This window comes from Crinia signifera, chromosome 8 (assembly GCF_055691185.1).
Source record: "Crinia signifera chromosome 8, ASM5569118v1, whole genome shotgun sequence".
In the NCBI taxonomy this organism is placed as follows: Eukaryota; Metazoa; Chordata; class Amphibia; order Anura; family Myobatrachidae; genus Crinia; species Crinia signifera.
The window spans coordinates 144,999,628-145,022,460 of NC_139224.1; the positions used below are offsets into that span (position 1 = coordinate 144,999,628).

The following is a 22,833-nucleotide window of genomic DNA, read 5'->3' on the forward strand; positions in this document are numbered from 1 at the left end:
GCCAGCGAATCGCCCTTGCGAATGGTGGGATGACGTACGTGCGGGGTTACATGGATTTGCAAGGCTGCGAATTCATAGCCTTGGGAATCAACCAGAATAACCCCCAATATGAAGTGAATTGCACCAATGCACAAAAACAGAATCCTCATATTAACCTCATATGCCCGACGGCCACCACCTATTCTCCCTTGTGGGGGTCCACAACCCCCATAGAGGAAGAATACAATAGGTGGCAAGAGTAGAGAGCCTCCGTGCCCCCAGTGTGGCGAGCGCAGCGAGCCCGCAAGGGGCTTTATTGCGCTCACCATGCTGTCTGATTCCGGCCAGTCGGGATCCCGATGTCGGGCTAATGACTGTCGGGATCCCGACTGTCGGACCCCTATACCACACCCATTATTTATACATCCTACAATGCAACATTAACCTGTTTTCTATCCAACAGGTTCTATGCAGCAGAGATAGTATGCGGGATTCAATTCCTCCATTCCAAGGGAATAGTCCATGGGTAATTATATAGTTACAGTATGATAATAGTATAATAAAGCAATATTACTATGGAGTGTATAATGCAGAATGTAATATGCTGATCATGTCTGCTTCCTACACGCTATACATGTTACCAATTAGCACATATTTCCCACTTACATGTTACATGGCCTCCTTTACATAGTAACGTACAATCGTTATCTACAGCTCTCAGTAGCCACAGAGGCTCTCTCTGCACAATTGTTTTATGCTTTTATTGTCAATTATGGCTGAGGAGAGTATTGAGTAGGGAGTGAGAAGTGCAGGGGAAGGAGGTGCTGAGAAGTGCAGGGGAAGGAGGTGGGAGGGAGTGAGAGGTGCAGAGGAGGGAGGTGGAGGAAGGGAGTCGGAGGTGTAGAGGAGGAAAGAGGGAGTGAGAGGTGCAGAGGAAGGAGGTGGAAGGATGGAGTAAGAAGCAGTGGCGTAGCTATAGCTCCGCAGCCCCCCGCGGTGGCGGGGAGGCGCAGAGAACATGTGGGCGCCGGGGGTCTGCAGGGCTATAGCTACCACTTACCCGCTGCTGTTTGGTGCACAGTGCCCTGCCGTCACGGTCCGGTCTATCCCGGCGCCGGCTCCTGCTGCTATAATGAAAACGGACACTTAGAAAATGGCTGCCCCCATAGTGCAGAAAATTAGGTAGTTACGCCACTGGTAAGAAGTGCAGGGGAAGGAGGTAGATGAAGGGAGTGGGAGGTGTAGAGGAGGAAAGAGGGAGTGAGAGATGCAGGGGAAGGAGGTGGAAGGATGGAGTAAGAAGTGCAGGGGAAGGAAGTGGAGGGGGAGGTTCAGAGGAAGGAGGAGGAAGTAGGTAGTGAGAGGTGCAGGAGAAGCATGTGGAGGGAGGGAGTGGGAGGCGCAGAGGAGCAAGGAGGGAGTAGACATGCAGCAGAAGGAGGTGGAGGGATGGAGTGGGAGGTGCAGAGGAGAAAGAAGTGGAAGGTGGAGGGGAAGGAGGTGGAGGGAGAGTGTGGGAGGTGCAGGGTAATGAGTTGGAAGGAGTGGGAGGTACATAAAAAAGAGGAGGACGGAGGTTATGAGAGGTGTAGTAAGGGAAGTAAGAGGATCAGGAGTGACAGGTGACAAATTAAGGAAAGCTAAAATAAATAATATGCGGAAGAGGTGGATGGACACAGGTTGGATAACTTCACCTAATATGGTTCTTTTAATTCCATCTCCAATTGCTATTTATATGAATCTAAAGGTGTCTGGCACTCACTACACAGGTAAATAACTCACCCATTAGGCCTTATTCAGATCTGAGCTCAGTACAAATGTGTTTGGAAAATGGGCAAAACCATGTGCACTGCAGGTGGGGCAAATGTAACATGTATCGAGAGTTAGATTTGTGGGAGTTATTTTGTGCAGGGTAAATACTGGCTTTATTTTTACACTGCAATTTAGATTTCAGTTTCAGCACACCCCACCCAAATGTAACTCTCTCTGCACAGGTTTCATCTGCCCCACCTGCAGTGCACATGGTTTTGCCCATTTTCCAAACAAATTAGTACTGAGCTCAGATCTGAATAAGGTCCATTACCCCTAAAAGCTTACAATCCCCAATGAAAAATTGCAGCAGCTGCACTCAGGGAATAACAGCACAATAAGCACAATGTGCTGCCTGGCCCACGTGTCAGTGTATTGTTATTATTTATTTTCTGGTTACAAATAAGAATAAACTGACCCCATTTATAAGCTGCTCCCCTTCCCCAGCTGGGAACGACCAGCATCAGCCTCCATTTGCTGCTTCCTATGACATCAATATCACTAGTTATTTACAGTATGCTGTAACCACACACATATTAGTATCACAGGGGTTATTGGGCTGAGGAAGGTTCCACTATTAAATAACCTAGAATTCTGCAGAACACAAACAGATGTACATGACATGGTGGAATCACATGGACACTAACCTAAATATGATTACATTAGTCCTTGCTCCCAAACATATGAAACTACTATTAATTAGAATGTACACATGTAACGTGCAATATAATTTATGTACCAAATAATTCCTGTTTGTATGAAAACAAAGATTTTATTTTCTTCACAGCGACCTAAAACCAGAGAACATCTTGGTGACTCCAACAGGACATCTCAAGATCGCCGACTTCGGTCTGGCCCTTGAGATCACGCCTAGAGACGAGGGTGTTACTGGCTGTGCTAGAAGGTGTGGAGTCATTATTCCTGAGGTAAATGCAAAGGGTTTCCTACTGTTTCCTCATGTAACTATGTACATGGGGCCTGATTCCAACCCCGTATGTGACGGCATATAGCCAAGTTGGGTAAAAAGGGCATTCACTGTAGCACGCACATGCATCGTTGCACATTTCTGGGTAATTCTGATTCTGCCAAGTGTTGGCAATTTCTCTCCATGTGGAAGATGCACTAACATCCCCCCACCACCACATCACCAGCATTCCCCGGGTACACATTATTACTAATCCCACATGCACTAACATATGCGATTATTAATGCAGAGGACAGCTCTTTCCATAAGAGCTGTCAATTGCGATGCGGCTCTGGTATTGGACTTCTGGGTCTGGTGCAGAATTAACAGTAAACAATATGACTCTTATGTTGGGTGCACACCGGAATGATCATGATTGAAAAATACAAATCAGACCAAAGTGCGCAGCTGAACCCAAAGTGCTGCAAACATATCATGCACAAAGTAATAATCCCAAGAGTGATAAAGATGGAAATAGTGCATACATACAATAAGTGCTCAAACGGTAACCATCAGATCGGAATCGGATCTAAAACATGCCAAAACGTGCCCAATTTACATAAAATCGGACTAAATTGCATCAACATTGATGGGACTGAGCAAAATCGTTCTGGTGTGTAACCAGCATTACCTTAAGTGACTACCCTCCACCATAGCGTCCTCCATGGGAACGGGTACATGCGACTTCCGGTCCGACTCTTACCAGGGGAAGATGACGTGAGACTGCTGCGGTGTGTTGGCAGGACAGCTGCTGTAAACAATATATAGTACGTGAACTAGCATATACAAGTGAAAGAGCAATAACTCGGGTCACAATATACCTAAAAACAGTGAAGTACTTATTATTTATAAACAATATAAAATATTGCTGCTGTTACTATAACATGTAGGGGTTATCTTTACCGCTATTTTGTTCATTTAATTTTTGTTTTAAAAATTTAAAAATAAAACGATTGCTAAAATGTTGGTAACCAATTGCTCTCTTCTGGTAGCTGTATTTCGGCAAGGAGTACATGATTGGCGAAGACTGGTTCTCATTTGGAGTCATCCTGAACGAAATGATAACCGGAGGTCATGCTGCTCACTCAAGATTCTGCGCAACAGAATCTGCAGCCATGGACCTCATTAACATGGTAAATATGATATTACATTTATAAATTATTAATATAAATGATGTCATTGGTTGTATATAAGGTTATAAGATGTTGGATGTAAGTAACCATTAGTCACTGTGTTATAGGATCAATCTGTTCAGTCCTCTGATCTCTATTGAAAACCAGAGTATCTGATCTACTCTACTGTCCAATTACTGCTACAAGTAAACTCTGCACTCTGACAGCCGGCCACTATTACTGACTACAGATGTGTCCTGCTACAGCTTTGCTGCGTAGAGCAGCTTGCTGTAGTGGGATTGCAGTGTGAGCGCATCGCAGCAGGCTCCCATAAAGCAGCAGGGTGCATGTACCCGCACCAGCCAGCTCCTATATAAGTGTATGCATAGCAGGAGTGTACGCATACCATATGACCCGCTATGCCGCGCATTGTGCAGCAGTGAATAAAGATTGTGGCTTTATGGAAAATGGCTGAATCTTTTCTCTGGCGACGGCTGACGCAGCTGTTAGCTATGCTATAACTATTGGCAGATAAGTAAAAGATCTACATGGGTGTTTTTTATTGAGAGGTGACTTTTCTGCATTTTATAAATAGGATTAATAAATATAAAGAGCATCACAATGGAGTACATACTCAACTAAAGCCCTGTACATGGGGAGACGTGAGTCTTGTGCTGCTTAAGCACAGGTGGCTCAGCACACATCGCTGCACACATGGGAATCACCTGCTATATGCGCTGAGCAATCTGTGCTGAGCAGTGTTTGCCTATGCGGACTGGTAATGTAAGCAGGATAGAACGTGCATGCACTGTCTATATCTGTGGGCGATAGTGACGTGCAGGGCTGCAAACCGCCATAGCTATAGGGTGTACAAAGGGAGCGACCCGTGCTTCATTTCTAAGTGTCCTAGACAGATCGCTTAGAAATAGGGCATAAATCGCCCGTGTGTTTGCCCCTCACCTGCATCATCCCACTGGTTTCTCTGCAGTCATTCCTGTTAGACAGACAATAATCAGATAAGTAACGTTAGACTATTGTATAGTGACAATATAACAATGTACAGATATGTTTCTATCAAACACCAATACATATATTTCTAGTGATAACAGGTATAGAAAGTTCTGGCCGAGTCCACTTAGTGCCCCATGCCTATGTGATATGTTGGGTGACATTCTATGCTTGGACATAAATGTGCATGTTTTTTTAGCACACCACATCGCTGCAATTCGCACTTTTACAAATCGCACTTTTCAGTCATAATTCGCATATTTAATGTGATGCATTTTGGAGGCTGAAAAGTGCGAAGTAATGCGATTTGCGGCGAATTGGTGCGCGGTCTTTAGTCCTGAAAATGTGCGATTTTCATGTCTGAAAATCGCACGTTTTCAGGAAAGCGCAAATGAAAAAAAAAAAAACGAGCGCGGGGTCCCCTGCCCGAGCATAACCAGCCCCGGGCTCACTGAGCCGGTGCTGGTGACATAAAATCAGGGTCCCCGACAAATAGGGGTCCCCTTGATTTCATGAAACCAGCACCAGGCTCAAGGTCCGGCGCTGGTTCCCAAAATACGGGGGACAAAATGACTAGGGGTCCCCCGTATTTTAGGAACCAGCACCGGACACAACCAGCCAGCAGGGTAATGCCACAGCCGGGGGAAACTTATTATATAAGCTCCCGCGGCCAAAGCATTAACCCCCTGGCTGGTCAGCATGGGCAGGGGTCCTGGGGAAGTGGGGACCCCCCCAATGAAGGGGTCCCCCCCCTCCAGGACTTACCAGCCCATGCTGATAGTCCGGGGCTGTCCCCGATGCCCCTGGGCGGTGGGCATCGGGCTGATGGCTTGTGTTAAAAAAAGAAGTAAAACTATTGTTTTCTACTGGCGAACTATGAGTCCCAGCAAGCCTACCCCGCATGCTGGGACTTGGAGAACCACAAGTCCCAGCATGCGGGGCATTAAAGGGCCCGCTGGCACTTGTAGTTCTGCAGTACAAAAAATAGTTAACAAAAACACACTGACACACTGTAAAATAAAAGTTTAATACACACAAAACACACACACACTGATACTTACCTACCTTGAGCCCGTAGGTCGGTCCCTGGATCCTGGGTCCGGGCTCCGGGGCTCCAGGGCAGAAGAGTCCGGTTCCGGGGCCTTGGTCCTGGTTCCGGGGCTGGTCCTGGGGTTCCGGGGCTCCTGGGCTGAAGAATCCGGGGTCCGGGATCCGAGGTAGTCCCCAGGGGTACCTAAGGAAGGAAATCCTACTCACCTGGTCCCCGGCGACGACCTCGGCATCCTCTCCGGTGACAGAGCTGCTCCCATCTGGTACCCGGCTCGCAGGACTTTGACAGGCGCAGAGACGTTTCCTCCTCGGCGTCTCTAGTCAGAATGATTTCTGGCCAATCAGGAGCCGAGAAAGTCGGCTCCTGATTGGCCAGAAATCATTCTAACTAGAGACGCCGAGGAAGTAACATCTCTGCTCTAGATGCGCAGAGATGTTTCTTCCTCGGCGTCTGTATTCAGAATGATTTCTGGCCAATCAGGAGCCGACTTTCTCGGCTCCTGATTGGCCAGAAATCATTCTGACTAGAGACGCCAAGGAGGAAACATCTCTGCGCCTGTCAAAGTCCTGCGAGCCGGGTACCAGATGGGAGCAGCGCTGTCACCGGAGAGGATGCCGAGGTCGTCGCCGGGGACCAGGTGAGTAGGATTTCCATCCTTAGGTACCCCTGGGGACTACCTCGGATCCCGGACCCCAGATTCTTCAGCCCAGGAGCCCCGGAACCCCAGGACCAGCCCCGGAACCAGGACCAAGGCCCCGGAACCGGACTCTTCTGCCCTGGAGCCCCGGAGCCCGGACCCAGGATCCATGGACCGACCTACGGGCTCAAGGTAGGTAAGTATCAGTGTGTGTGTGTTTTGTGTGTATTAAACTTTTATTTTACAGTGTGTCAGTGTGTTTTTGTTAACTATTTTTTGCACTGCAGAACTACAAGTGCCAGCGGGCTCTTTAATGCCCCGCATGCTGGGACTTGTGGTTCTCCAAGTCCCAGCATGCGGGGTAGGCTTGCTGGGACTCATAGTTCTGATGAAAGGTGGGGGTATATTGCGCTCTACCTGCTAAGTGTGCGTGGTGCTGCTTGATCCTAGGGGTTGTCCAGAACCCCGTACTTATAGGTTGAATAAATAGATGGATAGCGCACTCTATGTGTGGTATGTATGGTGAAATGGGTAGGGGTGGGGAGGTAAGGTATGGAAGGGGGGCGGGGGGGGAGTGTGATGATACCTAAAATGACAGTCAGGAGGATAAGTGGTAAATGAGAAATATTTATTGATATAAACAATAAAGATGTTAATAGGCGGGTGTTCCGCTATAGCTGGTGTCGACACAGTCAAAGGAGCAATGTCGGTATATGTCGATGCACACTTTACTGTCCCTATAGGAGCCCTTGTGGGGATTGGGATGCCAACAGGTTCCCTTTTACCATATGACTCATAGTTCGCCAGTAGAAAACAATAGTTTTACTTCTTTTTTTTACACAAGCCATCAGCCCGATGCCCACCGCCCAGGGGCATCGGGGACAGCCCCGGACTATCAGCATGGGCTGGTAAGTCCTGGAGGGGGGGGGACCCCTTCATTGGGGGGGGTCCCCACTTCCCCAGGACCCCTGCCCATGCTGACCAGCCAGGGGGTTAATGCTTTGGCCGCGGGAGCTTATATAATAAGTTTCCCCCGGCTGTGGCATTACCCTGCTGGCTGGTTGTGTCCGGTGCTGGTTCTTAAAATACGGGGGACCCCTAGTCATTTTGTCCCCCGTATTTTGGGAACCAGCGCCGGACCTTGAGCCTGGTGCTGGTTTCATGAAATCAAGGGGACCCCTATTTGTCGGGGACCCTGATTTTATGTCACCAGCACTGGCTCAGTGAGCCCGGGGCTGGTTATGCTCGGGCGGGGGACCCCGCGCTCGTTTTTTTTTTTATTTTAACTGTTTTTTTATTTTTTACAGCAGAACCCTGCACAGAACATTGCGATCTGTGCAGGGTTCTGGCTATTTCGCCAAACAGAACCTGGTCTGAAATAACTGCGCTAATTAGACACCTAAAAAGCGCGATGTGCAAATGCGCATTGCATTAAATAAGCGACTTGTATACTTTTCTGTACGAAAACATCTGGATGCGATAAAAATGCGAATTACTCTCGCACTTTTGGTCCGCATGCCTTAACGCACATAATATGCGATTTCAGTCCCTTAGCGCATCCCATTAAATTGGCGATTTAATGGAAAAATGCGATATCGCCATTTTGTGGTCTAATTAACGCCAAAAAACGCAGATCTCATCCCATAGAATGTCACCCGTTGTGTATATCTATAAGATGTATGTAAGTAATGCATGTAGTCTTATTTACAAATGTCTATACAATTGCCAAGCAAGACCTGAGCAGCCATTGTTACACAGATACATCAGCATTAAGGCCCATAGACACTGGGCGACTTTAAGCTGAAAGTCCCTCAAAACAGCAGGTTTACGCGGCTTTCAGCTCAAAGCCGCCCAGTGTGTATGCCCCGGCGATGTGTGGTGAGTGCTGCTGCACGCTCCCGCATCATCGCCAGGAAAGCCCTTCATCTGCTGCTATTACAAGCAGATGAGCGGCTTTGAGGACGGCTTTGCATAGCTCTGCACTATGCAAAGCCGTCCTCCCCGCCGGGCAGGGGGAAAAGCCGCCCAGTGTGTATGCACTGAGCGGCTTTACCCCCCAGCGATGATAGCGATCATCACTGTCCACACACACACACGGCATAATAGCCCAGTGTGTATGGACCTTTAGGACACATATGACAGGAAATGGCAGAATGGTTACATGTTCTTGGAATTGGGAATGTAATGTGAGACACACAACAGATCCCAGATAGAATGTCAGTAGTAACATACTGTGGCCATGGAGAAATCCCTTTATATTCTTCTGTGCCGGCAGCAGAAATGTTTGTACAATGATTGTATTGAGCAACTGTGCTGTATAATTACATCCAAATACCTTTTTCAGCTTGTCAATAACCATCTGGGCCAAGAACCAGGAGTTACTGACAGCATCCGCCACCACCCCTTCTTCCAGCACATTGACTGGGTCGCCATGGAATCCCTTGGGATGGAGCCCCCATACTTCCCTGTAAGTATAAAACAGAACTTCCATGAGCTACTCATTGCTGGTCAGCAGATAATGTATAAGTGCCAAACACATACATGGGGTGTGGATTAAGGGATTGGCTCTGTCTATATAGACAGCCATTATGTCAGCATGCAATAGGCTGACAGGGCCACTAATTAGACAGTGTCTAGGATAGACAGGGTGAAACGTTTAACTGACAAATTGTCAAGTTTTAGTCATTTTAGCCCTACTCCACCCCCTAATGCCTAACCCTAACTATCCACCCCAGTGTCTAAGCCTAACTCTCCCCTTCTGCAGCCTGACCCTGACCTTAATCCTAACTGCCCCCTAGTGCCTAACCCTAACTGTCATCTTCTGCAGAATAACCCTGACCTTAATCCTAACCCTACCTGAGAGAGCTCAATAAGATTTGGCACATGATGTGCCTTTTCTTACACATGAATTACATGGGATTTATCACACATAATCTCAGAGAGCTGCAGGCAGGGGGTGTATGAATTGAAAAATACTATTCAAAATATCAGGTGGCCGCTGATTGGCTGAAAGAGATCTCTCAGCCAAACAGTGGCCACCCAGTCTTTTGAATAGGATTTTTCAATTCTCCTCGCCACCTGCCGGACCCTGCTCATCGCACCCAGGATGTCCTGCTGACTGCTGCACATAAGATGTATTTTATGCGCAGCCCGTCCGAGCTCTGATCCGATGCGTACGGGACTGCGCATCGGATCCGATCGGATGTCACAGACAATCTGCTGGATCCTCTGGCCCAAATTGCGTAGCGTATGGGGGCCTTAACAGTGTAAAGTTCCCTAACACAGTTATTCTTGTGCTCAGGGTTACATAAAAATCACTGACAAAGACACATTTTTAGTTTTCTTTCTAGCAGGGGACACACAAGTAGAAAGGACATAATTACTATGTTACCAATCCTGCGCCTCATAATAAACTGACAAGGAGACAAAGTGGACTATAGAGCACAGGTTACACTTTCCATAGTGAGCTTCTGGAATGTCATTTTCCTCTCTGCACTTCTAGAGTATATAGATGTCTCTTGATAGCACAGATTAGACGAACACCTGTAATTGCACCATAGCGACCTCACATCTACTGTAATGCTGTGGTTATATATATATATATATAGTCTGAGCGACACCTTTTTACATTTATGCAACACTTATGCCACTGCCTTTAGCTTTATATATAGGCATTTTCTTAGGGTCTATAATGGAAACTACTATAAATAACCTTTACATAAAGAAGCTTGCTAAATGCCTCTGTCTGTGATAGATGTAATAATCACTGATATACACTTTTACTTCTTATTTCTGTAGGCATTCTTTCCACCCTCTGCCTCCAGTAATAACCATCTAGAACTAATGGAGGCAGAAGAGGCCAATTACCCACCAATTACAGCGTCGGAGCAGGCAAATTTTACGGGTTTCTCGTCAATTACCTCCAGCTGGAGAAGCTTCCCAAATCCACCTGGTCTAAGTTCATCTAGTGAGGCAGAGGCACTGCTGGATGCGACCATGCCAGGTTCTGCATGTAAGTACATTATATCTTCATTTTTCTTATTATCTTTAACCATGTTTGATTGAAGACTTCAACTTTAAATGGGGGCATGATAAAGAAAGTAAAAGGGAGCTAGATCTGGGTATAGCAGTATTATAATAACCAATAATACATGTTCAGAATGGAAAGTTTTACACTAAAGGGGCGTACACCCGGGGAGATTTCAGGTCATTCTCTAAGTGATCTCACTAGAAAATGCCCCTACATTTGCTGGTGAATTTATTCCAGCACTACATTATGAATGCGGCATGTAATATACATAGATGGTATGTACAGCAAAAGGATTAATCAGTGCATTGGAATACATGTATGATAGTAGTAATGCAGAGAACTCAGTGTACATATATCCCTATGGAGCGAAGGAGAAATAGACAGAGTTATCTGCATTACTACTATCCTGTAGGGTGGGGGAAGTCTGTGATTCTCTTTCCTTGTTTAGCCCCTCCGTTGCCTGAACTAGCCCCTCCCTTGCCTGAACTAGCCCCTCCCTTGCAAGCACTTGCAATGGACCAATAAGTTCATTTGAGCAACTTGCCACTTTTGTGTACCACATATTTATTTCCTACCTGCTATTCATTATGATCACCCTGGGCCTGATTCAGACCTGATCTCTATGCAGTGTACATTCGCTGCCTAGCGATAGGGTAAGCACCACCCCAACTAACACGCTGGGCATTCCAATGGTACCTCCATACAGGTGTGTCTGATCTACGAGCGCTGGAGAAATCATTCGATGGTTGCCGACCATCGAGTGATTTCTCCCCGGCTGCGAACGGATTATTATGCATATCATCCATTCGCAGCCGTACCGGGGATCGCGGCGTGCAGTGTGGGGGGGAGCACGGCAGGCACTGCGGACGAAGTTTGTTCCACACACAACGCTGTGAAATTCATGTCATGGGACCAGAATAAGGTCTTTACTGAGAACCTGTAAAAGAAAGATCCGTAAGCAGGGAAGAGATGTTGCGACCTCTCTGTAACTAAAGATACTCAGTCTGTTCCCCTTCAGTCTCACTTACATATTATATCCTGTAAATGCAGCCAGCCAACAATTACTTACAAACACTCTATCCAATCCACCATTTCCCATAAGATGTGGCCCCTCCCCATAGAACCCCTGATGTGCAGGTCCAGGTGCTTACTCTACAGATGAGCGCATTAGTGCAAACAGAAGCGTCACAAAGCAGCTTATGTTCTGCAGTCCCGTAATGTTACATTCTAGTAACTTATCCAAGTGTCTATAGATTTCATCGTGGAAACAAAGATATATATTATGCTATTTTGTATCTTGTTATAAATGTGACCAGACTGCACATGGAGTAATAGGTACAATGTACTTTTGTTATCATATAGAACATCAGCTGAAATACAGAAGGTAAGAGGATGGATGTTAACAGGTAAGATATGAAGGAGTGTAATCTACAGTGGCAAAGGCTACACACCGGTCAGGTAGTATGAGACCTTTGTATTTGGTGGTGACGCTGGTAAGAGCAGTTTGGGAATAGGATGCAGAAGGAGGCAGAAAGGTGGGGGTGGTGGCAAAGAAAGGAGAGGAATGTGATGAAGAAAGAAGGCGTGGCAGCAAAGAGAGGAGGTGACAGGGAATTAGACGCAGAAGATAGGCGGTGGCAGCATAGAAAGGAGAGGATGGGGAATGAGATGCATTAAGCAGGCGGTGGCAGTAAATAGAGAAGAGGTGACAGAATGGGATGAAAAATGCAGGCGGTGGCAGTAGAGAGAAGAGAGGAGGTGACGGAAGAGATGAAGCAGGCGGTGGCAGAAAAAAGTTGAAATTTACATTTGAAAATTTTTTTAAGCATATAAATTATAAGAAATTATAGTGAAAAGATAAAGTAGAGTGAGATATATAGTGAGATATAGAGTGAATAAATAAATAAATAGATAGTGGATGAATAGATAGATAGGGGAATGCGACAAAGAAAGCAGGCGGTGGAGGTTGAGAGAAGAGAGCAAGTGACGGAAGAGATGAAGCAGGCGGTGGCAGCAAAAAAATTTTTAAGCATATAAGTTATAAGAAATTATAGTGAAAAGATATAGTAGTGTGAGATATATAGTGAGATATAGAGTGAATAAATAAATAGATAGTGGATGAATAGATAGATAGGGAAATGCGATAAAGAAAGCAGGCGGTGGAGGTTGAGAGAAGAGAGGAGGTGACGGAAGAGATGAAGCAGGCGGTGGCAGCAAAAAAACATTTTAAGCATATAAGTTATAAGAAATGATAGTGAAAATATATAGTAGAGTGAGATATAGAGTGAATAAATAAATATACAGTGGATAAAAAGATTGATACGGGAATGCAATAAAGAAAGCAGGCGGTGGAGGTTGAGAGAAGAGAGGAGGTGATGGAAGAGATGAAGCAGGCGGTGGCAGCAAAATATTTTTTTAAGTATATAAGTTATAAGAAATTATAGTGAAAAGATAAAGTAGTGTGAGATATATAGTGATATATAGAGTGAATAAATAAATATATAGTGGATAAATAGATAGGGCAATGCGATAAAGAAAGCAGGCGGTGGAGGTTGAGAGAAGAGAGGAGGTGACGGAAGAGATGAAGCAGGCGGTGGCAGCAAAAAAAAAAAACATTTTAAGCATAAGAAGTTATAAGAAATTATAGTGAAAAGATATAGTAGAGTGAGATATATAGTGAGATATAAAGTGAAAAAATAAATATACAGTGAATAAATAGATTGATAGGGGAATGTAATAAAGAAAGCAGGCGGTGGAGGTTGAGAGAAGAGAGGAGGTGACGGAAGAGATGAAGCAGGCGGTGGCAGCAAAAAACATTTTAAGCATATAAGTTATAAGAACTTATAGTGAAAATATATAGTAGAGTGAGATATAGAGTGAATAAATAAATAGATAGTGGATGAATAGATAGATAAAGGAATGCGATAAAGAAAGCAGGCGGTGGATGTTGAGAGAAGAGAGGAGGTGACGGAAGAGATGAAGCAGGCGGTGGCAGCAAAAAAACATTTTAAGCATATAAGTTATAAGAACTTATAGTGCAAAGATATAGTAGAGTGAGATATATAGTGATATATAGAGTGAATAAATAAATAGATAGTGGATGAATAGATAGGGGAATGCGATAAAGAAAGCAGGTGGTGGAGGTTGAGAGAAGAGAGGAGGTGACGGAATAGATGAAGAAGGCGGTGGCAGCAAAAAACATTTTAAGCATATAAGTTATAAGAAATTATAGTGAAAAGATAAGTAGAGTGAGATATATAGTGAGATATAGAGTGAATAAATAAATATACAGTATAGTGGATGAATAGATAGATAGGGGAATGCAATAAAGAAAGCAGGCGGTGGATGTTGAGAGAAGAGAGTAGGTGAAGCAGGTGGTGGCAGCAAAAAATTTTAAGCATATAAATTATAAGAAGCTATAGTGAAAAGATATAGTAGAGTGAGATATATACTGAGATATAGAGTGAATAAATAAATATATAGTGAATGAATAGATAGATAGGGGAATGCAATAAAGAAAGCAGGCAGTGGAGGTTAAGAGAAGAGAGGAGGTGACGGAAGAGATGAAGCAGGCGGTGGCAGCAAAAAAAATGTTAAGCATATAAATTATAAGAAATTATAGTGAAGACATATAAGTGTAAGATATATAGTGAGATAGAGAGTGGATAAATAGATAGTGGATGGATGAATAGATAGATAGAGAGTGAGTAGATAGATAGATAGTGTGTAGGTAGAGTACACAGATAGATAGGGGAATGCAATAAAGAAAGCAGGAGGTGGAGGTTGACAGAAGAAGGAGGTGGCAGAAGGAACAGTAGGTGGCAGGGGATGGGACAGAGGAAGCAGATGGTGGCAGCAAAGAGGGGAGGTGACAGTGAATGGGACACAGAAAACAAACGGTGGCAGCAGAGACAGTAGGTGAAGGGGAATAGAATGTAGGAAACAGGTGGTGGCAGTAGAGAGCTGACAGAATGGGATGAAGAAAGCAGGCGGTGGCAACAGACAGTAGGTGAAGGGGAGTGGGACGCAGGAAGCAGGCAGTGGCAGTAAAGAGGAGAGTAGGTGATTAAATTGGATGTAGAGAGCAGGCCGTGGCAGCAGAGAGAAGAGAGGAGGTGATGGGGACAGGGATGAAGCAGGCGGTGGCAGCAGGTTTCATATTTTTGTGTCAGTTTATGTTTTCATAATACAACAACACAATAAAGGCGTGTGATGGTCTGGCTAGAGGGGGAAACGGATGGAGACCAGAATTTTTTTTTTCTTATGCAGAAAGCAGGTGGTGGCAGCAGAGACAGTAGGTGACAGGGAATGGGACACAGAAAGCAGGCAGTGACAGCACAGAGAGGAGAGGAGGTGATGGAATGGAATGAAGAAAGCAGGCGGTGGCAGCAGAGACACTAGGTGAAGGGGAATGGTACGCAGACTACAGGCAGTGGCAGCATTTAAATGAGTGTCATCTACAGTGGCAAAGGCTACACACAGGTCAAGTAGTATAAGGCCTTTGTATTTGATGGTGACGCTGGTAAGAGCAGTTTGGGAATAGGATGCAGAAGGAGGCAGAAAGCAGGTGGTGGTGGTGGCAAAGAAAGGAGAGGAATGGGATGAAGAAAGCAGGACGTTACAGAAAAAGAGAGGAGGCGACGGAATGAGACGCAGAATATAGGCGGTGGCAGCATAGAAAGGAGAGGCGAGGATGGGGAATTAGACGCAGGAAGCAGGCGGTGGCAGTAAATAGAGGAGGTGACAGAATGGGATGAAAAATGCAGGCATGGCAGTAGAGAGAAGAGGAGGTGATGGAAGAGATGAAGCAGGCGGTGGCAGAAAAAAATGTAAATTTATTTGAAATTTTTTTAAGCATATAAATTATAAGAAATTATAGTGAAAAGATATAGTAGAGTGAGATATATATAGTGAGATAGAGAGTGGATAAATAAGTAGATAGTGGATGAATAGATAGATAGATAGATAGGGGAATGTGATAAAGAAAGCAGGCGGTGGAGGTTGAGAGAAGAGAGGAGGTGACGGAAGAGATGAAGCAGGCAGTGGCAGCAAAAGAAAATTTAAGCATAAAAGTTATAAGAAATTATAGTGAAGACATATATATATTAGAGTGAGATATCTAGTGAGATAGAGAGTGGATAAATAAATAGATAGATAGATAGTGGATGAATAGATAGATAGTGGGTAGATAGATAGACAGATAGTGAGAAGATAGATAGACAGGTAGATGATAGATAGTTAGTGGGTAGATAGATAGATAGTGGATGGATAGTGGGTAGATAGATAGACAGATAGTGAGTATATAGATAGACAGGTAGATGATAGATAGATAGATAGATAGGTAAATGCAATAAAGAAAGCAGGCGGTGGAGGTTGAGAGAAGAGAGAACGTGATGTGGAAAGGGATGAAGAAAGCAGGCGGTGGTAGCAGAGACAGTAGGTTACGGGAAATGGGATGCAGGAAGCAGGTGACAGCAGTAGAGAGAGGAGGTGAATGAATGGGACAAAGAAAGCAGGCGGTGGAGGTTGAGAGAAGAGAGGACGTGATGTGGAAAAGGAAGAAAGCAGGCGGTGGCAGCAGAGACAGTAGGTGGCAGGGGATGGGATACAGGAAGCAGATGGTGGCAGCAAAGAGTGGAGGTGACGGTGAATGGGACACAGAAAACAAACGGTGGCAGCAGAGACAGTAGGTGAAGGGGAATAGGATGTAGGAAACAGGTGGTGGCAGTAGAAAGAGGAGCTGACAGAATGGGATGAAGAAAGCAGGCGGTGGCAACAGACAGTAGGTGGCAGTAAAGAGGAGAGTAGGTGACTAAATGGGATGTAGAGAGCAGGCCGTAGCAGCAGAGAGAAGAGAGGAGGTGATGGGGACAGGGATGAAGCAGGCAGTGGCAGCAGGTTTAATATTTTTGTGTGAGTTTATTTTTTCATGATACAATAAAGGCGTGTGATGGTCTGGCTAGAGGGGGAACGGATGGAGGCCAGTTTTTTTTTTCTTAATTTCAATATTTTTGTGATGTTGTATTATGAAAAAGGGGCAGAAGTGGCAGAGAGAGAAGGTCATGGGAAACTGGATGCAGAAAGTAGGGGGCAGCAGCAGAAAGCATAGAGGAAGACATAGGGAATAGGATGCAGAAAGCAGGTGGTGGCAGCAGAGACAGTAGGTGACAGGGAATGGGACACAGGAAGCAGGCAGTGAGAGCAGAGAGAGGAGAGGAGGTGATGGAATGGAATGAATAAAGCAGGCGGTGGCAGCAGAGACACTAGGTGACGGAGAATAGTATGCAGACTATAGGCAGTGGCAGCATTTGAATGAGTGTAATCTACAGTGGCAAAGGCTACACACAGGTCAAGTAGTATAATACTACAAGTATTTGATGGTGACGCTGGTAAGAGCAATTTGGGAATAGGATGCAGAAAGCAGGTGGTGGTGGCAAAGAAAGGAGAAGAATGGAGTGAAGAAAGCAGGCGGTTGCAGCAAAAGAGAGAAGGCGACAGGGAATGAGACGCAGAATATAGGCGGTGGCAGTAAATAGAGGAGAGGAGGTGACAGAATGGGATGAAAAATGCAGGCGTGGCAGTAGTGAGAAGAGAGGAGGTGACGGAAGAGATGAAGCAGGCGGTGGCAGATTTTTTTTTTTATTTACATTTGAAACATTTTTAAGCATATACTGTATGTTATAAGAAATTATAGTGAAAAGATATGGTAGAGTGAGATATATAGGACCTTATTCTGGTTGCGGCGGCCAAACGTACGTACGTTCCATATCAGCGTACGTTCCCCGTACGCAGCCGGTGAGCGAAAGTCCACCCACAAAATAGCCGCATACGGACGGACACAAACACCGACAAAGGGGAGTGGCGTACACTTGAGCGTACGCCAACGTACACGGACGGATCACCGCTTAGACTCCAACAACTGGCGTAAAACAGAGCATACGCCACCGTTTACGGACGTTTCTCGTCCGTCTTCCCACCGACTTCTTGCGGCTATCTGAGCGTACGCCACCGTTTACGGACGTCTCTCGTCCGTCTTCCCACCGACTTCTTGCGGCTATCTGAGCGTACGCCACCGTGCACGGATGGGTCTCTATTGTTTTCAATGGAAAACTCAGCGTATGTCACCGCTCATGAGAGTGAGCGTACGTCCGTGCACGCTGGCATACCCTTCACATATATGTGATTGGTGACATTTTACATCCAGAGTGTAGTAAAATCCAAATCATAGCAGATCAAAAAGTGGTACAGTAATGTATTTTGGGTACTATACAAAGATTGTGTGCAAAATAGTGGCCAGGGGCTGAAAACATTGCTGAAACATCCTTTGTAGCTGTTAGATGTGGTTTATGCATTTGTATCATAAATACAAAACATATGTTTGTTTTAGAGTGAAAACGTTGACACATGTCGACTTGTGTAGATTGAGTGTGCTGCTGTGTAAAGTATATGAAAACACGTAGTGATTGTGTAAAAATGTTTTACAAATACCTACCTTAGCATATATAAGCTGGTCTTACAATGATTCTTACCTTAAATTAAACCAACCTTTACATGTAGAGAAGTGTATAAAGATATGCTTCCAATGTGTTTGAGGGCTGTGTGTGGCTTGCAGGTAGTGAAACAATGGTTTTGACTTAATAGGCTGCAGCATTGCTTATTACATTCAGGTGCAGGTGTTTGAGTAGTAATCAGCATTAATTAGCAGACCCAGGCGTCCGCTCTCATGCGGTATCTGTAGGGGTGGTCTGAGGTGGTGGTTGGCGGCCGCCTGTTTTGTGTCCGAAATGAACGGTGCTTTCGCCGATCAAGCGGTAGTAGCACCGTACATTTTTTGTGCACACCCCCGTGTACGCCCATGTTTACGCCCATTTTCCCTCATTATTTCGGCCGCTCCCCTCAACACGCCCCTATGCCGCCCACAATGACCGTACTCTTGCGGACAGGTTTTTTCGCACGGAAAGACCCGTCTGTCAGCGTTGTGGAGTCGTCGCGCCTGCGCATTGCGGAAGGTACGCATGCGCAGATAAAAAAAAAACCCGGAACGTACACTTACGGCCCAGCCGCCCGAACCACAATAAACCCCATAGTGAGATAGAGAGTGGATGAATAGATAGATAGATAAAGGAATGCGATAAAGAAAGCAGGCGGTGGAGGTTGAGAGAAGAGAGGAGGTGACGGAAGAGATGAAGCAGGCGGTGGCAGCAAAAAAAATGTAATAAGTTACAAGATATTATAGTGAAGAAATATATATATATATATTAGAGTGAGATATATAGTGAGATAGAAAGTGGAGAAATAGATAGTGGATGAATAGATAGATAGATAGATAGATGAATAAATAAATAGATAGCGGATAAATAGATAGTGGATGAATAGATAGATAGATAGATATGAAGAGAGATATCCTGCACCCGTATGAGTAAATCAACGCGCCCGGTGCTGCTGTTCCTTGGCAAAGGAAAAATATATAGACATTGTTCGGTAGCACTCGGGTCTAAATCAACTTAGCAACTTTTAGAAAAAAGACACCAACACGGTAATCTTATGTCAACGTTTCGGACAGTGAAGTCCTTTAGCAAGACATGAGAAGGTGTACACCTTCTCTTTTTTTTTTTTTTATTAATTTCAATATTTTTGTGATGTTGTATTATGAAAAAAAAAAACACAAAACATGGCTAGAAAGGGGCAGTGGTGGCAGAGAGAGAATGTAATGGGAAACTGGATGCAGAAAGTAGGGGGCAGCAGCAGAAAGCATAGAGGAAGACATATGGAATAGGATGCAGAAAGCAGGTGGTGGCAGCAGAGGCAATAGGTGACAGGGAATGGGACACAGGAAGCAGGTAGTGGCAGCAGAGAGAGGAGAGGAGGTGATGGAATGGAATGACGAAAGCAGGCGGTGGCAGCTGAGACACTAGGTGACGGGGAATGGCACGCAGACTACAGGCAGTGGCAGCATTTAAATGAGTGTCATCTACAGTGGCAAAGGCTACACACAGGTCAAGTAGTATAAGACCTTTGTATTTGATGGTGACGCTGGTAAGAGCATTATGGGAAAAGGATGCAGAAGGAGGCAGAATGCAGGCAGTGTCGGAAAATAAAGGAGAGGAGGTGATGGAAAGGGATGAAAAAAGCAGGTGGTGGCAGCAAAAGAGACTAGGGGATGGGGAATAAGACACAGAATACAGGCGGTGGCAGGATAGAAAAGAGAGAAGAGGAAAGGGATGAAGAAAGCAGGAGGTGGCATCAGAGACATAAGGTGATGGGGAATGGGATGCAGGAAGCAGGCGGTGGCAGTAAATAGAGGAGAGGAGGTGACAGAATGGGATGAAAAATGCAGGTGGTGGCAGTAGAGTGAAGAGAGGTGGTGATGGGGAAAGAGATGAAGCAGGCGGTGGCAGCAAAGGTGGTGAGGAATGGGGTGCAGAATTACAGGCGGTGGCAGCATAGAAAGAAGAGGATAGGAATGGGATGAAGAAAGGTGGCAGCAGAGACAGGAGGTGATGGAGAATTTACAATGTAATATTTGTTTTAATCATAAAAGTTTATTCAAATTATAGTGAAGATATACAAAATTAAATATACAAGTCTAGAAATCAACATACATTTTAATTATTTTGTGTTAGTTTACTTTGGCAACAGAGACAGTAGGTGCTGGGGAATTAGATGCAGGAAGCAGGCAGTGGCAGTAGAGAGAGGAGAGGAGGTGACTGAATGGGAGGAAGAAAGCAGGCGGTGGCAGCAGAGACAGTAGGTGCTGGGGAATTAGATGCAGGAAGCAGGCAGTGGCAGTAGAGAGAGGAGAGGAGGTGACTGAATGGGAGGAAGAAAGCAGGCGGTGGCAGCAGAGACAGTAGGTGATGGGGAATGGAATGCAGGAAGCAGGCAGTGGCAGCGGAGAGGGAAGAGGAGGTGATGGAATGGGATGAAGAATGCAGGCAGTGGCAGCAAAGACAGTATGTGACTGTGAATGGGATACAGGGACCAGGTGGTGGCAGCAAAGAGGAGGCAACAGTGAATGGGACACAGAATACAGGCAATGGCAGCAGAGACAGGAGGTGAAGGGGAATAGGATGTATGAAGCAGGCGGTGGCAATAGAGAGAGGAGGTGACGTGAATGAGACACAGAATACAGGCAGTGGCAGCAGAGACAGTAGGTGAAGGGGAATAGGAAGTAGGTGGTTTGAAGTAAAGAGTGCAGTCGATGTGACGAGCAACGGGATGAAGAAAGCAGGCAGAGAGAGGAGAGTAGGTGACTGACTGGGATGTAGAGAGCAGGAAGTGGCAGCAGAGAGAAGAGAGGAAGTGATGGGTAAAGGGATGAAGCAGGCTGTGGCAGCAAAGACAAGAGGTCCAATATTTTTGTGTCAGTTTATTTTCTCATGATACAACAACACAATAAAGGCTAATATTTTTATGATGTTGTATTATGAAAAAATAAAGTAACCCAAAACATGGCTAGAAATTGGCATTGGTGCAGAGAATAGTGATGGGAAACTGGATGCAGAAAGTAGGCCGTGGCAGCAGAAGAGATAGGAAAAAGGAGGCAGGTGGTAGCAGTATAGAGTGGAGATAATGTGGCAAGCAATGGGATGCAGAAAGCAGGTGGTTGCAGCAGAAGGAGAAGAGGTGACAATGGGGAATGGAGCGCAGAAAGCAGGTGGTGTCAGCAAAGAAGGAGGAGAGAAAGAGTTAGGGAATGAAGTGCAGAAAGCAGGTGGTGTCAGCAGAGAGAGGAGAGATAGTGTTAGGGAATGGAATGCAGAAAACAGGCAGTAGTGGCAGAGAGAAGAGAGGAGGTGACAGGGAATGGGATGCCAAAAGTAAGCAGTGGCAGGAGAAGAGGAGAATGCAATGCAGAAAACAGGCTGTATGGGCAGAGAGAGGAGGTGAAGGGAAATGGGATACAGACTACAGCCAGTGGCAGCATAGAAGGGAGAGGATGAGGAATGGATTGAAGAAAGCAGGCGGTGGCATCAGAGACAGGAGGTGATTGTGAATTGGAGGCAGGAAGCAGGCGGTGGCAGTAAATAGAGGAGGTGATAGAACGGGATGAAAAATGCAGGTGGTGGCAGTAGAGAGAAGAGAGGCAGTGACGGGGAGATGAAGCAGGCGGAGGTAGCAAAGACAGGAGGTGGTGAGGAATGGGATGCAGACTACAGGCGGAGGTAGCAAAGAAAGAAGAGGAGAGCAATGGGATGAAGAAAGCAGGCGGTGGCAGCAGAGACAGGAGATGACAGAGAATTTAACATTGAATATTTGTTTTAATCATAAAAGTGTATTGAAATTCTATTGAAGATATACAAAATCAAATACACAAGTCAAGAAATCAACATACATTTTAATTATTCTGTGTTAGTTTACTTTTTTTATAGGATAGGTGAGTGAGTAAGGGATAAAGATAGCAGGAGGTGGAGGTTGAGAGAAGAGAGGAGGTGAGGGGAAAGGGATGAAAAAAGCAGGCGGTGGCAACAGAGGCAGTAGGTGCCGGGGAATGGGATGCAAGAAAGCAGGCAGTGGCAGCAGAGAGAGGAGGTGATGGAATGGGATGAAGAAAGCAGGCAGTGGCAGCAGAGAGAGGAGGTGATGGAATGGGATGAAGAAAGCAGGCGGTGGCAGCAGAGACAGTAGTTGCCGGGGAATGGGATGCAAGAAAGCAGGCAATGGAAGCAGAGAGAGGAGGTGATGGAATGGGATGAAGAAAGCAGGAGGTGGCAACAGACACAGTAGGTGCCGGGGAATGGAACACAGGAAGCAGGCAGTGGCAGCAGAGAGATGAGAGGGGGTGACTGAATGGAATGAAGCAAGCAAGCTGTGGCATCAGAGACAGTAGGTGACAGGGAATGGAATGCAGGAAGCAGGCGGTGGCAGCAGAGAGAGGAGGTGTCTGAATGGGATGAAGAAACCAGGCTTTGGCAGCAGAGACAGTAGGTGATGGCGAATAGAACACAGGGACCAGGTGGTGGCAGCAAAGAGAGGAGGTGGCAGTGAATGGGACACAGAATACAGGCAGTGGCAGCAGAGACAGTAGGTGAAGGGAAATAGGATGTAGGAAGCAGGAGGTGGCAGCAGAGACAGTAAGTGACACGGAATGGGACACAGAAAGGAGGTGGTGGCAGAAAGGAGAGGAGCTGACGTGAATGGGACACAGAATACAGGCAGTGGCAGCAGAGACAGCAGGTAAAGGGGAATAGGAATAGGAAGCAGGTGGTGGAAGTAGAGAGTGGAGAGGATGTGACAAGCAAC

General features: G+C 45.7%; 1 protein-coding gene across 1 annotated transcript in view; it reads right to left on the minus strand.

The window, feature by feature from the left end:
* LOC146027124 (uncharacterized) overlaps nt 1-3,511 on the minus strand; it is a 61,638-nt gene extending 58,127 nt beyond the window's left edge. Inside the window, exon 1 of the mRNA XM_083158096.1 lies at nt 3,384-3,511. Within this exon, the coding sequence (XP_083014222.1) occupies nt 3,384-3,418 (35 nt within the window). The 5' untranslated portion in view covers nt 3,419-3,511. The remainder of the gene's footprint in view (nt 1-3,383) is intronic.
* Between the last annotated feature and the right edge of the window lie 19,322 nt (nt 3,512-22,833).